Source organism: Astyanax mexicanus, chromosome 19 (assembly GCF_023375975.1).
Source record: "Astyanax mexicanus isolate ESR-SI-001 chromosome 19, AstMex3_surface, whole genome shotgun sequence".
Taxonomy (NCBI): Eukaryota; Metazoa; Chordata; class Actinopteri; order Characiformes; family Acestrorhamphidae; genus Astyanax; species Astyanax mexicanus.
In genome coordinates, this window is record NC_064426.1 from 13,832,144 (window position 1) to 13,849,709 (window position 17,566).

The window sequence follows — 17,566 nt, forward strand, 5'->3', positions numbered from 1 at the left end:
TTTGAACACTGGTATGGCCCCCTATAATGTTGTGTGCATTGAACCTTCACACTCTGCTCTTACTGGTGCAATATTGTCCAATTAATGAACATTGGCCACCAGGCTGGTCCAATTTAGCCATGAAACCTCCCACACTAAAATGGCAGGTGTTTTAGTTTCATTGTACAAGTTCACTTAACTAAATAAAATCTCCATCTATTACACAATAATAAAGAGGGATCAATACACTTAATAAAAAAAAAATGAATAATTTTGCTTCAAAGCATCAGAATGGACATGAACAGGGAGGTACTGTCCACTTGAGAGTCTACTATGAGAAAAACGTGAGCTGAAAATCAACCACAAAACTTTATCAGTAGGATTTTAATACAGTGCTGAACAGCATAAGTGTGATTTATGAATATGGACCACGGTTAGATATATTGGTGCAATTTAGCATAATTAACAATGCACAACAAACGTTGTGACCCAACAATGACCCTCAGCACTCACCCATCTGTGTCCTGGAAATTAACGTTCACCTTCTTTGCAGAACCAAGCAACTCTGTTAAAAGAAAGAGAGAGAGAGTTGTTAGATAACAGTGTAACAAAATAGTGTTGAGTGGTATCCACTTTGTACAAACCATCATAACGAGTTAAAACATTACCACAATATACAATTAATCCCAGGAGTAGAAATTTGTGTATTCTGCACAGACAAAGTGAACACTTCTTCGCATGTTTTTTATGGTAAACACGCAGGCTGAAGTACAAAAAATAATAGAAGTTGAAGGTAAAAAACTGGAAAAAATGGGATAGAGGAGTGAAGGAGGGGAAGAAGGAAATGAGGTTAGAAGTAGTTAGTGTGTTAGAGGTGTTAGGAGAGTAAGTGCTCTTTGAAGAGCTCTGTCTTCAGGAGTTTATTAAAGATAGTGAGAGATTCTCCTGATCTGGTAGTGGAAGGATGCTTGTTCCATCATTGGGGAACTCTTTATGAGAACAGTCTGGATCATTTTGTGTGAATGTTTGGCAAAATATGGGCTTTATGGGCTATACAAAACGTGTTTATGAAGTTCTTTGCACAAAATGATTTTCTCATAAAGAGATTTCACCAGCTCTAATCTTGCGAGTTTCAGTCCATTTCTGAATGAGTCGATTAAGGGCTCTTTCTCTGATGCTGACCCCGCCTTAATTACACTGAGTGTGTGATGGTGTGGTACCAGGGTAATTCTATGCAGGTTTCCTTATTGTGACATCACAATATCGAAGCTTCCAAATTGCTTATTAAAAAAAACAAATGATTCCTGACACCAAACTCTTTCAACTGATTTACAGAAAATAGATGGATGGATTTGTTTTCATGTTTTCAGTGTTTATAGGAGCAGTCGAGACCCAAGTGAAAATATAAAAGAATGCAAAAGTGAGTTAAACCTTGGTTTTGCTGGTAATGCCTGTCATGCTAGTCAACCAGTATAGCCATACTGGTTAATCAGCTTGGTCTGGGTAGGCTGTTTTTCAGCAGGGATGTTGTGATCTGAACACAGGATAAATAAGGTCTGTGGTGGTTCTGTCAACAGCACCCATAACTGAAAAGAAAGGAAAAATGTCCTAAGACTTTAGAAAGTGCACGTGAACTTGCAGCTGAGACACATCAGTAGATCAATATCTGAAGCTGCGCTACTGAGAGAATCAATACTGATGGATTTCACACTAAACAAACAGCCTCTTACAGATCAGCCTAGCCGCTAACGCTAGCAGCAGTGACAGGAAGGAAGAGAAAGAATAGCCTCCCTGTCCCTGAGGGCCAAAAATACAGTTAGCAAACTAAACAGAAGCCCAAGTGTGTGTGTGTGTGTGTGTGTGTGTGCAGGTTTGTGTGTGTAAGGATGTGGTGGGGAAACAGCCACTATTGTTATTGTGTCCCACAGGAGCGACTTTGGTTCTCAGCGTTCGCGGCTAATTTACAGACTTCCACACAGCAGAGCAGCTGGAATATAATCTATTATTATTCTCATCATAAAGCCATAGTTCAGCTTGATTATGCTGTTTATGACACTGTATGACTCACAACTACCTAAAACATAACCTAAAGTACAGACATTCATGCACTGAAGCTACGGTTTTTAGCAAAAAGGCTTCCATTTTTGCTAGGAAACTCAGCTTGAAGATGGTTCTGCTATACTTGGGTCAATATTATAGTACTATGCCTTATGGTACATAAAACAGACTAAATATTCATATAGTATTATTCATATAGATGTACCATAAGAACCTTTGTTTAGAGCGTAAGAATATATCAGCACTAAAAAACACAGAACAACATACAGTTATATATAATCAGGGGCAAAAAAACAAGGGAGTCCTTTTCAATCTGGCAACCCCAAATAGACAACTAAACTTTCTAAACATTTTCTAACCCACTGTGTTTCTGTGGCTATCTTTAAAAAGCCAAATAAATTCATTCAAAAAACAGTGAGAATATGGAAATATCAGAATGGCAAACAGTTCATTTTCATCTGCTGAATTATGCAATCGACAAGCCAAAGAAATGCGGAATTAGATCTGAAGAGAGGCAGCAAGATAAAAGGGAGCTCAACATTTTCATATGTACATATGTTGCTATAAGTAAAATAGTTTATTTTAGTACTGTGTTCAGTACCCAGCCAACATACTACTTCAGGGGTCACAGGAATGTGAATGGAAAGTGGGCTAGGTGGGTTCCAGTTGGGCATGAGCTCTGGGTAGGTTTGTATATAAGCCTATCACAATAACCATTTTTTGTTGAACAATATATTTTTATCCAGTATACAAACAATATTATTTTAATTTTAAGACCATAGTATGCACAGTAGCAAAAATACAATTGCACATTATTTTAAAAGCAAAAAAGGTTTAAATATAAAAAAATATAGACTATTAAATTGGAATATTAAATTCCTCAAATAAATAAAACAGAACCAAAAATTCAACTCTGACATACAGGCTCAGTCATGTCTAATTCGATGTTACTCTGTTCCAGTTGGTCATTCTAAATAAAACCCACTGATACAGCCAATCTAGGGCCCCAACATGCAGTGTATAACCCAGATGGGGCCCATGTTTAAACACTACTGGTATAATCATGGACCCTGACGGGGAACATCACTAACATTTTCTTTGTGAGGCCAACAGGAACCCATAGATCAAGCTTTATGGTGCCTAGTTGAGCTACGCATATAGGCCCCACATGGGAATTCAGTAAGAGGTGATTGATTATACAGCATAAATGCTGTGCTGTAACTGTGCTCCAGATCTGCGGCTCCTGACTGTTATTGTTTATAACAATGCTGCTGTAGTGTTTCTGATAAACGATGTGGATCTGCTAATTAGATCATCTTCCCTCCCGCACAGAACGGAATAAAGAAATGGGTCAGTACAAATAAAGCTCTCAGATGGGAACTAAACATCTCAGTCCACTGACCAAAACAGCGCAGAACGACACATCAGACGAACATAATGAGCTTCATATTATCATCCATTAGGTGGTACAGAATGAAGATTAGCCCAGTGGGGGAATGGCTGCTTCTCTATCAGAGTTAATGAGCGATCTCTGAAGCACTCAGCAGGTTCCTGTTCTTCAGCACTTCGGCAGTGTTCTAGTAGAAGGTTGGGCTGCAGATATGGACAAACGGTAGTAATGGAAATACTGGTGCTCATCAATATTCACAGTACTACAGTTTGTAGGCTGCACTCAACATACATTATATGGACAAAAGTATTGGGACACGTCCTCATAAACTGCTTCTTAGGAAGGGAGTATTGACAAGAGTTAATAGTTGCTGGGATGTGATTGCATTCAGCAACAAGTGAATTAGTGAGGTCAGGACAGGATGATGCTGGATGATCCCAGCCCCATCTCATTGATCCCCAACTCATCCCAAAAGCACTGGATGAAGTACCGTCCTTCTATAGAACACAGTTCCACAAGTGTGTGTGTGAGACTGTGCATTTGCATATCTGTGACATTTGGTGCAACCACAGACATTTGTGATACAGCTGGATACAGAGCTCTGATACAGGAGCACCTGAGAGCAGTGCAGGATTGTGCAGACTCACGACAGCCTGAGGAGCAGATAAATGTGACGTGTCTGAGTGGGAGTGTCTCTGGGGGTTTGGGAGCCGGGGCTGTTTTCAGGCTGATGCTGGAACTTTCGGAGGGAAACAGAGCTAACGGAAAAATCAAAGAACTGAAAGCAGCAGTAGAGACAGAGACATGAACAGAACAGGGAGGAGCTGCCTGGACCTGACTGATTGATTCAGCACGTCCAGACTGAGCAGTGTTAGGAGGCGGAGCAGAGCAGCAGGAGGTACATCCTCACTGACATACTGAGCCTCTGATTCAGACTGAAACAGAACATAGCTTTCATTCACTCCTCATCTGTACATACATACTAAAAACAAGCTGCTATAGAATGTTCTCATGGGTGGAGGTGTCTGAGAATGTTCTCCAGGTTTGAGGGTACGGTGGCCCAGAAAAGCACATAACAACATTTACAAAGCAAACAAAAAGATGAGAACCTAACTACATTAAGAAAACGCAGCAAACTAAAAAATTATAACGTAACTACAATAAGAAAATACAGCAAAAAAAAAGCTGACAACACAACTACAGTAAGAAAATGCTGCAAACAAAAAGATGACAACGCAACTGCATTAAGAAAACACAGCAAACAAAAAGATGATAAAGTAACTACATTAAGAAAATGCAGCATTTCAGAAACGCTGCATTAAGGTAAAGCAAACACATTTGCTACACCAGAAATGCTCCCGGCCTCTAGAGGTGCTGTTGAGCTGTTGACATTGTACCAAAAGCCAGAGCCCGAGGCTTGCTGTGTTTTCTTCATGTATTAAAAATGAGAACTAAACAAAGAGGGCTGTCCCAAATGAAACAATGAAATAAAGGAATCTATCTATAAAGGGAAAAATAAAGAAATACCTACATTTTAGAGAGGAAAAGTCTCTCAGAGCAAAGATAGTCAGAAATTCTTTGGACTTTGGAGATCCTACAATCTACGGTACATAATAACATCAAAAGATTCAGAGAGTCAATACTGGATGCTGGTGATATTTGGGCCCTCAAGCAGCACTGCATTAAAAACAGGCTGTACCGATTCTGTACTGGAAATCACTGCATGGGCTCAGCAACACTTCCAGTTATCGTTGTCTGTCAACACAATTCACTGTGCTATCCACAAATGCATGTTAAAGCTGTATCATATAAAAAGACAAAATTATCAAAATGTCAAAATAATCTAATTCTAAAATTTTAATTTTATTAATGTGACCAGAAAACAGTGTTCCATTTTTCTCAGTGAATTCTAAATGAGTTTTGGCCTGGAGAAGATGGCATTGTTTCTGGATTGCATTGACATATGGCTGATTCTTTGCATGATACAGCTTTAACTTTGCATTTGATGATTGCACAGCACAATAAATGTACAGTGTGGGGTCCATAGAGTACAGTCTGTCAGAATGAGTGTTCTGATTATATACACATTATAAATAATTATAAAGCACTTCCCAACATGAGCATGTGGGTTATATAAACATTATTTAGCATTACAGAGCTCCCTCTACTCTTCCTGTAATGTACTGCAGCCTGTCAGAAGGAGTGTGTGGCTCACACAAACACTACAGGGCATTCTAAAGTGCCCCTATGTTCGATGTTTGACTGTATGCTGGATGGAATCCAGAATTGTGTCCCCTACTAAGCCATGGGAGTGTGTAGAGGAGTGTGTGTAGTTCAGTCTCAGTCTCGTGGCTGCAGGTGTCTGCTGCTGCTGCTGCTGTTGGCACTCGGTGTGGAAATCATTAGTTAAAGTTTGGCTCTGTTTCTCAGCTCAGTTCAGCTCTGAGAAGAAAACCCAGACTGGTCTGACATTTCCCAGCATGCACCAGACACACGAAAACCACTCCATGCTAATAAGATCCAGTAGAACACACTATTCATTATGCACTGTTTATACACTCACAACCCTGAGCACACAATTTAATACAGAGAACGTAGCCGTTACTATAACAAACAACAGAATCATATTACATTAACACAGCTAATGGATACGCTTTCAGTCTCCAGTGATTCCAAAGACTCCATTTCCCGTGATACACCACCCTTTATGATAGGCTCATCTTCAACCAATCAGAGACAGCTTCCTCGTTCTCATTCACTCGTCTCTATTCACTCTGTACAGGTATTTAACTTGGGTATATGTAACCCTTTCTTTTCAACGATACTTTGCAAAGTATTGCCAAACCACACATACCAAGAGTTTTTTTCAGGAGACCCTGAGCTATTCTTTTTTTATTTTGAGATCAAAATCTTAATAGGATTTAGTTATTTGACCATGCTTTGATCAAAATGATGTAAAAATGTATGTCCTTTATTATTTGATATGTATTTATTTTTTTCAATCTGGGTAATCTATTGTGTGTCCACTGTAATTAATGTACTGTAACCATGACACTTATGACATGTAACTTTTGCAGTTTGGATAGTGCAACCTTTGAGACTGACGTAGCATAGCCTCAGAAATGGGTTTCTCAATCCTGTTGAAATGAGTGAAGTAAAGCTACTGAAGTAAACATAAAATAACCACAGTGATATCTACAGTGTGGCAGCACAGTGGCTTAGTGGTTAGCACATTCGCCTCTTGGACGTCTTCTTGGGTTCAAGTCCCTATCTGTGTCTGTGTAGGTTTCTTCCGGGGGCTATTGAGATCAGGTAAACTGGATACTCTAAACTGCCCAGAAAAATGTAATACTCTATGACGGCACTCTGTCCTGGGTAAATGCTGTGGTGCCTGATGGAGTCCTCCAGATGGACGGTCATGGCAATGAGTGTTTTGTGATTAGGGTTTGTGAAAATGTGTGTGTGTGTGTGTGTGTGTGTGTGTGTGTGTATGGGGGCGGTGATTATGGAAGTATGCCTATGGATTAGAAATGTAATTTAATTTAAAGTCTATTTTCATGCCTTCATTCTCTAAACTACCCCCCTGCCATCTCTCCCCCTACCCTGCTCTCTCTCTCTCTCTCTCTCTCTCTCTCCCCCTACCCTGCTCTCTCTCTCTCTCTCCCCCTACCCTGCTCTCTCTCTCTCTCCCCCTACCCTGCTCTCTCTCTCTCTCTCCCCCTACCCTGCTCTCTCTCTCTCCCCCTACCCTGCTCTCTCTCTCTCTCCCCTACCCTGCTCTCTCTCTCTCTCTCTCTCTCCCCCTACCCTGCTCTCTCTCTCTCCCCCTACCCTGCTCTCTCTCTCTCTCTCTCTCTCTCTGTCTGTAGGACTGCCCTCCTGCTTCATAAAAGGCTCAGGACAACATCAGCATCTCTCCCAAAAATATCCTCTCTCCTCCCTCTGCCTCCACACACCGCTGGGTCAGCACTGAACACTGACCTGCAGCTCTGTGTGTGTGTGTGTGTGTGTGTGTGTGTGTGTCTGTGTCTTTGTGTGTGTGTTTCTGTGTGTGTGTGTTTTGGGTGGTATATTATTGCAGTTACCATAAGATAGCATTGTGACAAAGAGGTAATATTGTGAGCCAGATGATATTCATAGCTGATCTGGTATCAGATATTCAACAAAGAAATGATGATGAGCTTAAACTCAAACTCTCAAACTGTCAAACAATCGAACAGTGAAACACTCAATCTGTAAAACACTCAAATTGTGAAACCCTTAATCTGCCAAACACTCAAACTGTCAAACATCTGAACAGTGAAACGATCAATCTGTTAAACCTTAAAATTGTGAAATATTCGAACAGCGAAACACTTAATCTGTAAAACGCTTAAATTGTGAAACTCACGTATCTGTTAAACACTCAAACTGTCAATATTCGAACAGCCAAACACTCAATCTGTAAAACACTCAAATTGTGAAACCCTTAATCTGTCAAACACTCAAACTGTCAATATTCAAACAACAAAACACTCAATCTGTAAAACACTCAAACTATGAAACCCATGAACCTGTCAAACACTCAAATTGTAAAACATTCGAACAGCCCAACACTCAATCTGTAAAACACTTAAATTGTGAAACTCATGTATCTGTCAAACACTCAAAGTGTCAAACACCCGAACACCCAAACACTAAATCTGTAAAACACTAAAATTATGAAGCCCTCAACCCATCAAACACTAAACTGTCCAACATTTAAACAGCCAAACATCGAAACACTCAAACATATAGGGCCTTATTTTAGTGAGACGTCAATTGCACATCGCACAGCTGACTCTAGAGCGTGTCGGTGTGTCTTTGGTATCATGAGGGTGCAAAAAATATGCCTTGTGTGAAGTGTGCAAAAGTCATGAACTTATTCTCTTCACTAATCATGGGTGTGTTTGGGAGTGTCACTTGCCAATCCCCTTAAGAGCCAAAACTCCGACTGTATTTTAACCATGCAGACACAAGGCAGGACGTACAGTAGGCCCATAAACACTTAAACTGTCCAACACTCAAGCAGCTGAACACTCAGCCTTTGTGCATCTAATGAACAGATTTGTTTGTGTGTGTGTGTTTGTGTTTGTAGTTGTAATGGGTGTGTCCATTTTTGTCCTGCATTGTGTTTCTACAAACACTCTGCATCCTGTAGAACTGTAGAGGGGTTGCTAGGCAACAAGCATCTTCTACCTCTTCCTACACATGTGAACACGAATTAGTGCAGCGCACCCACACACTCACTCTCCAGAACACTCTCCAGAACACTTTCTATCTATCTATCTATCTATCTATCTATCTATCTATCTATCTATCTATCTATCTATCTATCTATCTATCTATCTATCTATCACATATATGTATCAACTTTGACTATTCTGTGTCTTTAGAACTGTGTGAGACTACACGCTTAGAAACAGACCTAAATAGAACAACATGCAAAATGGTTCTTTTAGTTGTCCTGGTTTGTCCCCAGTTTAGTGTTTTTAATCTGACGTGTAGTGTTTCTAAACTGAAGTTTGGTGTTTTTAATCTGTAGTGTAGTGTTTCTAATGTGAAGTGCAATGTTTTAATCTGACGTGTAGTGTTTCTAAACTGAAGTTTGGTGTTTTTAATCTGTAGTGTAGTGTTTCTAATGTGAAGTGCAATGTTTTAATCTGTAGTGTAGTGTTTCTAATCTGTAGTGTAGTGTTTCTAATCTGAAGTGTAGTGTTTCTAATCTGAAGTGTAGTGTTTTTAATCTGTAGTGTAGTGTTTTGAATCTGCAGTGTTGTGTTTCTAATATCCAGTGTGGTGTTTCTAATCTGCAGTGTAGTGTTTTGAATCTGAAGTGTAGTGTGTCTAATCTGCAGTGTTGTAGTGTGTGTAATCTGCAGTGTGGTGTGTCTTATCTGCAGTTTTGTGTTTCTAATATCCAGTGTGGTGTTTCTAATCTGCAGTGTAGTGTTTTGAATCTGAAGTTTAGTGTGTCTAATCTGCAGTGTTGTAGTGTGTCTAATCTGCAGTGTAGTGTTTTGAATCTGAAGTGTAGTGTGTCTAATCTGCAGTGTTGTAGTGTGTCTAATCTGCAGTGTGGTGTGTCTAATCTGCAGTGTTGTGTTTCTAATCTGTAGTGTGGTGTGTCTAATCTGCAGTGTAGTGTTTCTAATCTGCAGTGTTGTGTTTCTAATCTGCAGTATAGTAGTTTTAAGTGTGGTCTTTCTAATCTGTAGTGTTGTGTTTCTAATCTGTAGTGTGGTGTGTCTAATCTGTAGTGTGGTGTGTCTAATCTATAGTGTGGTGTGTCTAATCTGTAGTGTGGTGTGTCTAATCTGCAGTGTGGTGTGTCTAATCTGCAGTGTTGTAGTGTGTCTAATCTGCAGTGTGGTGTGTCTAATCTGCAGTGTTGTGTTTCTAATCTGTAGTGTGGTGTGTCTAATCTGCAGTGTAGTGTTTCTAATCTGCAGTGTTGTGTTTCTAATCTGCAGTATAGTAGTTTTAAGTGTGGTCTTTCTAATCTGCAGTGTTGTGTTTCTAATCTGCAGTATAGTAGTTTTAAGTGTGGTCTTTCTAATCTGTAGTGTTGTGTTTCTAATCTGTAGTGTGGTGTGTCTAATCTGTAGTGTGGTGTGTCTAATCTATAGTGTGGTGTGTCTAATCTGTAGTGTGGTGTGTCTAATCTGCAGTGTGGTGTGTCTAATCTGTAGTGTGGTGTGTCTAATCTGTAGTGTGGTGTGTCTAATCTATAGTGTGGTGTGTCTAATCTGTAGTGTGGTGTGTCTAATCTGCAGTGTGGTGTGTCTAATCTGCAGTGTGGTGGTTGATGTGTGTGGGTCAGTGTCAGGGGTGAAGAAAGAACATGACTGGCAGCTGCTTTTCATCAATGTGACACATTTAATTCTATTCTGACAAGTGTCTGTCAGAATGAACGCCTTCGGAACACACACACACACACACAAACACACACACACACACACACACACACATACACACACAGATGTGTGTCATGTGGTGAAGTGTTTGCATGGAAGGATGTGTTTGCTGTTGGACAGAATGCAGGATGAGCATGCCTCACACACACATAAGCAGAGTGTGGACTAAGGCACTTTGATGATGGTCAAATTATTATGTTCCGAAAACTGGATCACTGAAACTACAAGGCCTGTTGGGGCCCCAAGCAACAATAGGGAGAAGCTACCAACAGTGGTCTGTAGAAAGACAGACCACCAGCCTGAGGGTCCGCAGGCTAATTTATGCGAGAGTGATGAAGGCTCTTACGCCTGGGGAAACCGAAGTAAAGAAATGGAGAAGTGTTCACAAAAATGTTTAATGGTGGTTAAGAAAAGAGGAATACGTCACAGCGCCCCCCTGCTGTATATAGGGCTACGCACCTGCAGACCATTTAGAGTGTCTATAGCCCTAGTAATTTTCTCTTTTATGGGGGGGTCCTCTCTGATTTTATTCCCATCCGGATTGACCATGTATGTGTTTTTCTCAGATGTCCTCTGAGAAATTACAGGCTGAATTATCTACTGTTTTTCTCTGAACTCTGTGGTCCTCCGGTAATTTTAGTCCTGTCTGGACGCACATCTCTGAGTTTCATCACCTCTTGTTTAATAAAATAGCAATTTGTCCACTGCCACGCACCGTAATTTGGGTGTGATCCACGTAAAACACAACAGCTAGTGGAAATAGAAGAGCTACTGAACTACAAAGAGCTGAGCTACAATTTTTTTTTTTCATACCTGTAGTTCGTTTCTCTAGTCGAATCAGTTGATGAGTTTGTTTACTTGGAGTGTTTCTCCCTCTGTTTGGTCTGGTTTCACACAGACATAAACCTAAACGCACCAAAATGTGCACCAATAAACCACACGAGCAGCCTGTGTCCTTATTCTGTGTTCCAGCGTGTATATCTGTGCTTTAACACTGAACGCTGAAACGCTGCGCTTTTAAACACAGTGTTTGGACAAGCAGTGCAGATGTACATACAGTAAACAGAGTCACGCGGCTGTGAGCAGTGAATGCAGCGCAGACGGCGCGTGCATGGACACAGTGTTTGTTCATAGCTGTGGTAATTAGCGTTATCTGGCTAATATATCAGTTTATATGTGTCTTATCAGCAGTTTAGCTCAAATGGACAATATTTTTAATAGCTGGGCCGGATCGAGACTGGATTACCTTCTCACCACAAGTGAACCGCTCCAGAGTTCATTTGGGACCACTAGCTGGTCTCGGTCTGGTTCTTTTGATCCACATCCGAGTGCGATTACTGTTTTCACACCTGCTCAGTTTAAGTGCACTAAAGTTACAAACGTACCTAATTGCAGTCTGGATGCAGGAGTTTTATCACTGAGTAAAAGTGTATAATATTTTTCACAGAGAAACTAATCCCATCCGGATAGGGCTTATGCTAATCCTTATCCAACCCCTACAATGAACTAGCGAGAGTCAGAACAGGACTGACTGGACTGAGTGATGGAAGAAGCGTGTCTGGACCTCTCTATCACATGGACAGTCCGTGGTTGTTCTCCCTGTGTTTGCCTGTAGGAGACGCTGAACCACAAGTCCGAGCTGCGGTGGCTTCATCACCCAACCTGCAGGAGCTAAAGCCTCTTGAACGTCTGCTGAAACGTCTTGAACGTGTCAGATAGGGAGCTGTTTGGAGGCACATGTGAGGGTAGACCCTAAAGAGGACAATGGCATCTCCTCCCAGGTTTAGGATCTTAGGAGATCAGAGAAGAGTGTGTGAGGACAGTGTGAGCCACAGTCAGAGCTACAGAGACTCAGACTGAGACACACAGAGCTCCTATTGTTCTACAGCCAAGAGGAAGTCAGTGAGAACCCGGCTGCGCTGCTAGGCAGCATCAATTCATCTCCTATAAATAGACTCCAATGTTTTTTTCTACATTGGACAGATTACCTTCAGAGCTCCTGAATCTCACTTAACAAACACCTCAGAGAAAGAGAAGCAGAAGCAGAAGAAGATCAGTTATGGAGAACAAACAGAAGGAACCAATCAAACCTCTTAAAGTGGAACCCTGCAGAGCCCCGTTATTTTAACAGTTCAAAGATCTAACCTTTAGACTCCACAGCCTGATCTACACCAAAACACTCCTACAGACTCCACAGCCTGATCTACACCAAAACACTCCTACAGTCTCCACAGCCTGATCTACACCAAAACACTCCTACAGTCTCCACAGCCTGATCTACACCAAAACACTCCTACAGACTCCACAGCCTGATCTATACCAAAACACTCCTACAGACTCCACAGCCTGATCTACACCAAAACACTCCTACAGTCTCCACAGCCTAATCTACACCAAAACACTCCTACAGTCTCCACGGCCTGATCTACACCAAAACACTCCTACAGTCTCCACAGCCTGATCTACACCAAAACACTCCTACAGTCTCCACAGCCTGATCTACACCAAAACACTCCTACAGTCTCCACAGCCTGATCTACACCAAAACACTCCTACAGTCTCCACAGCCTAATCTACACCAAAACACTCCTACAGTCTCCATAGCCTGATCTACACCAAAACACTCCTACAGTCTCCACAGCCTGATCTACACCAAAACACTCCTACAGTCTCCACAGCCTGATCTACACCAAAACACTCCTACAGTCTCCACAGCCTAATCTACACCAAAACACTCCTACAGTCTCCACAGCCTGATCTACACCAAAACACTCCTACAGTCTCCACGGCCTGATCTACACCAAAACACTCCTACAGTCTCCACAGCCTGATCTAAACCAAAACACTCCTACAGTCTCCACAGCCTGATCTAAACCAAAACACTCCTACAGTCTCCACAGCCTGATCTAAACCAAAACACTCCTACAGTCTCCACAGCCTGATCTACACCAAAACACTCCTACAGTCTCCACAGCCTGATCTACACCAAAATACTCCTACAGTCTCCACAGCCTGATCTAAACCAAAACAATCCTACAGTCTCCACAGCCTAATCTACACCAAAACACTCCTACAGTCTCCACAGCCTAATCTAAACCAAAACATTCCTACAGTCTCCACAGCCTGATCTACACCAAAACACTCCTACAGTCTCCACAGCCTAATCTACACCAAAACACTCCTACAGTCTCCACAGCCTGATCTACACCAAAACACTCCTACAGTCTCCACAGCCTGATCTACACCAAAACACTCCTACAGTCTCCACAGCCTGATCTACACCAAAACACTCCTACAGTCTCCACAGCCTGATCTACACCAAAACACTCCTACAGTCTCCACAGCCTGATCTACACCAAAACACTCCTACAGTCTCCACAGCCTGATCTACACCAAAACACTCCTACAGACTCCACAGCCTGATCTAAACCAAAACAATCCTACAGTCTCCACAGCCTGATCTAAACCAAAACAATCCTACAGTCTCCACAGCCTGATCTACACCAAAATACTCCTACAGTCTCCACAGCCTGATCTACACCAAAACATTCCTACAGTCTGATCTGCAGTATAATAGTCCCAGGGTCTTATCTGATCTCTACATAACTTAAATTATGCAGAAGATTTAGACAAACCTGAGAACATTCTTGTTCACAAGTTCAGTTGTCACAAAAAATGAATAATTTATCAGAGTAAGTATAGCCTTGCTGCATGCATCAGTTCCTCAGGTTGATAATTCTCCCTCTAGATTCAGCACCTTTACTAAATCAGCCGCAGAGAGTCTGAACAACACATACGTCTAAAAGAAAGTGCTTAAAGTTCCTCTAACTCACTGTTTTGTAGCTTCAATTTGGTCACAGAGAGAAATTGGATATATTTCTTGATAGCATTCGCATAAGACAGACACATTACATATTTAAAAAAATGTCCTGCTGTGTGATCTACACCAAGAGCATATCCATATACTTGATCTGTAGTTGGTCTGATGTGCTCTGGTGTTTGGAGTTAAGAGGTAAAAGGTTGGGGTGGGTGTGTAGGGGGATGTGTGGGTGTGTGGGGGGTTCAGTGGAGTTTTTGTGACTTCTGGAGAAGATCTGAGATTACAGGGCCGGACGCTGAAGGCCAGACTCCTCAGGCTGACTGGTAGAGACAGCAGAGTACGGCCCGCTTCCTGATTTAATTACCCAGCGTCCTCTCTGCCTCCGTCTCCTCTCCACACAGCGAATCTGCACCCTGAAGCACATCTGGATCTCCTTCCTCCCTCCACAGGCTGTCACAGCTGGAGTGGACTGGGGTCTCCACCATTCTGCCTGGTTTACATTCTGCTCTAAACTGCATTTATCTGCTTCAAATGTGTTCCTACACACACACACACACACACATTTAATTAAGGCACATTTATCTCACTAGCCAAAATAAAACTATACATTTTATGAATGCTAACTTATTAGATTAATTTATGCTAAAACATATTCATATATCAATATTAATGCTTACTTTTGCATTTTTGATGATAATATAAACTGCTGATTATATTAAAATAATTGCATAACATCTTCACACCACAATAAGTGAAATCATAGTTACTGTGCCAAGATCTTAGCTCTGGACCAGAACAGTATGTTTTTTCCATTTGTTTTTAATGGTTTAACTGGTCTACCAGCAAAAGTAACCTATATGCTAGTAAACCACTATGACCATGCTGACCTCACTGGTCCACCAGCTTGACCAAACGGGTTGAGCAGTATGAGCAGCTTGATGAGCAGCTTGGTCCTGCAGGTTATACTAATAGTCCACAATGGTCCAATGTCCACCAAAGGTTAATATAAACATATTCTCAACTGGTCCACCTCTAAGGTGGTCAAGCAGTTTAACCAGCTGGTTTACTGGTATGGGGTACCTGTTTAACCACTTTGACCCTTAAAGACCAGCTGAAGGCTCATCTATGCTGAACAGAAAATATTAATACAGAGTCTTTCCTCCATACTTTCTTCTATATTCGTACTCGTTCTCTCAAAACTTTCAGACATTGATGGAAGGAACTTACTGGAAATCACCGGAGCTGTGTAGCTAAAAGCTTGCAAACAAAACACCAGCACTGCCATAAAAACACACAATAAAGAAGAAACTCTGGCAGAAAGAAATTTACACTGCCACCAGAGGTGTACAAATACATTGTTATCTTACTTAAGTAATAATGTTGATTATCTCTTTTTTACCAGAGTAATTATTTTTTTGACGACTTTATTTTTCTATGTCTTACATTTACACTTAATAATCTGAACTTTCTACTCCTTACTTTTACTTAAAAATAGCCTCATTACTCCGATTTGATTTCAGCCTGTTTTTATTCCGGCTTCTCATCATTAAAAAAAACCCTATCCAGATAAATCTCTTCATCTAGATATAGTGAATCTGATTGTGATTGGATGTAAAGAAGTATAAACATATACCATTCCGACTCCCTATTGGTTTATACTGTGATCCATCACACCTGCACACGTCACGCCCCCCAACTCTCCAGCAAGAACATAGCAGACGTATGTAGCCCAGTATGAAGATGATCCATGCAGAGACTTAAGAGAACTCCAGACAAACGTCTAAGCTTCTTTAATATATTTACATTCTACTAAAATACATTCATTTTTAATAGGTATTTATGCAGCTACAGAAACAGTGCTTCCCAAATTTATCAACATTAACATTTTTACATAACATTTTTGTTATCATGAAAAATGTGTTTTGGGGAGTGGGGTAGTGCACTAGAACCCTGTGCACAGTCTGAAATCCAAATCTAAAACTGAGTGTGGTTTATTGTTTGAATAATTAATAAAACAGGACACACCTGGGCAACAAAGCACACCTGACATTCACAGGTTTTAATAGTTTTGCTCACAAAAGAAATGGGTGGGTTCAGACAGAAGGTGCTATCTTCTGAACTGTGTATCAGATCCAGATGTAAATACCTGGAAATAAAAACTGAAATACTGATATTTTATCTCATATTAATCTTTTGAAGTCAAATTCAAATGTTTTCAGTTAAAAGCAGAAATAATTTTCCAATACTTTTGGAGGGAACTGCATATGGCAATGTAACTAGCGTATAGCACATATGTGGGCAGTGACAAATACACAAACAGGTCCAAATGCTCATACATAAAAGAAGAGTAAAAGAGCCTTTAGACCATAGTTAGAAATAGACATAGCATTCCGTGTGCAGTTTTCATATCTGCTGTTTACAGTGAATAAGTGTGTGTGTGAGTAGATTTACAGCAGCAGGATGGGAGTGTTAATCAGAGTGTGTGTTTTTAGACACTCATAAATAAACTCTGTTGTTCTGCTGTCAGAGCGTGAGGATCCAACACCGCCATCAGGAGAAGACTGGAACTGGAACTGTGTGTGTGTGTGTGTGTGTGTGTGTGTGTGTGAGAGAGAGGGAGGGAAGTTTGACTCTTGCTGTTTTTCTGCTTTTGTGATTCTGCTCTGGAGTCGGAGTGAGAAACTCACAGGCAGCAGTCAGAGTCAAATATTTTAGCTGCTGTTCTTCACCTCATTAACAACAGTAAACACTAAGCAGCTCCACTCCACTGCAGGAGAGCAGACCTCATCTCACTGAGAAGATCTCAACACGCTGATTACTCACTCCACCTACAGGCATTTAACAGCTCCACCACACCACCACACCAGTGTAGACCAGTATACAGAAGTGTCAATCATCACCAAAACTTTATCAGTAAAAAACTGCAGATTTGGATTTGTTATGCAGGTAAAACAGCCCCCAGATCAGTATAAACCAGTAGATAGTGTGTTCTGATCACATGTATAATGGCAAACCAGCATTACTGCAGTATAATTTAGTACATGTTTTGCAGTTTTTACAATAGTATGTAGATAAACCAGCACAATACCCACATCAGACAGTATAAACCAGTGGATGTTTGCACATGCAATACCAGCATACTGTTCTATCAGTTCAAACCAAGCACATGTTGCTTTTTAATCAATGGTACACTGGTTAACCAGAATAGCATAAACCAGTCGTTTTTTGGTCCCTCAAATAGTAGTCACCCAGCGCTAGATCAGCATAAACCAGCATATGTTGTATTTTGATTGTGGGAATACTGGCTACCCAGCACCAAACCATAATATGTGGTGTTATGATCATAGTAATACTGATTCATCAGCAGCAGACTAGTATAAACCA

At 41.0% G+C, this 17,566-nt stretch overlaps 1 protein-coding gene across 3 annotated transcripts in view; it reads right to left on the reverse strand.

The window, feature by feature from the left end:
* The window catches only part of caskin1 (CASK interacting protein 1), a 138,602-nt gene that overhangs the window by 73,834 nt on the left and 47,202 nt on the right, over positions 1-17,566 (reverse strand). For 2 of the 3 annotated variants that reach the window (XM_022686362.2, XM_022686360.2), the window contains exon 2: positions 493-544. In XM_022686362.2, coding sequence (XP_022542083.2) covers positions 493-544 — 52 coding nt within the window. Of the gene's footprint in view, positions 1-492; positions 545-14,546; positions 14,785-17,566 lie in introns of those variants that run through there. The other variant, XM_049467728.1, reaches the window with a different exon arrangement.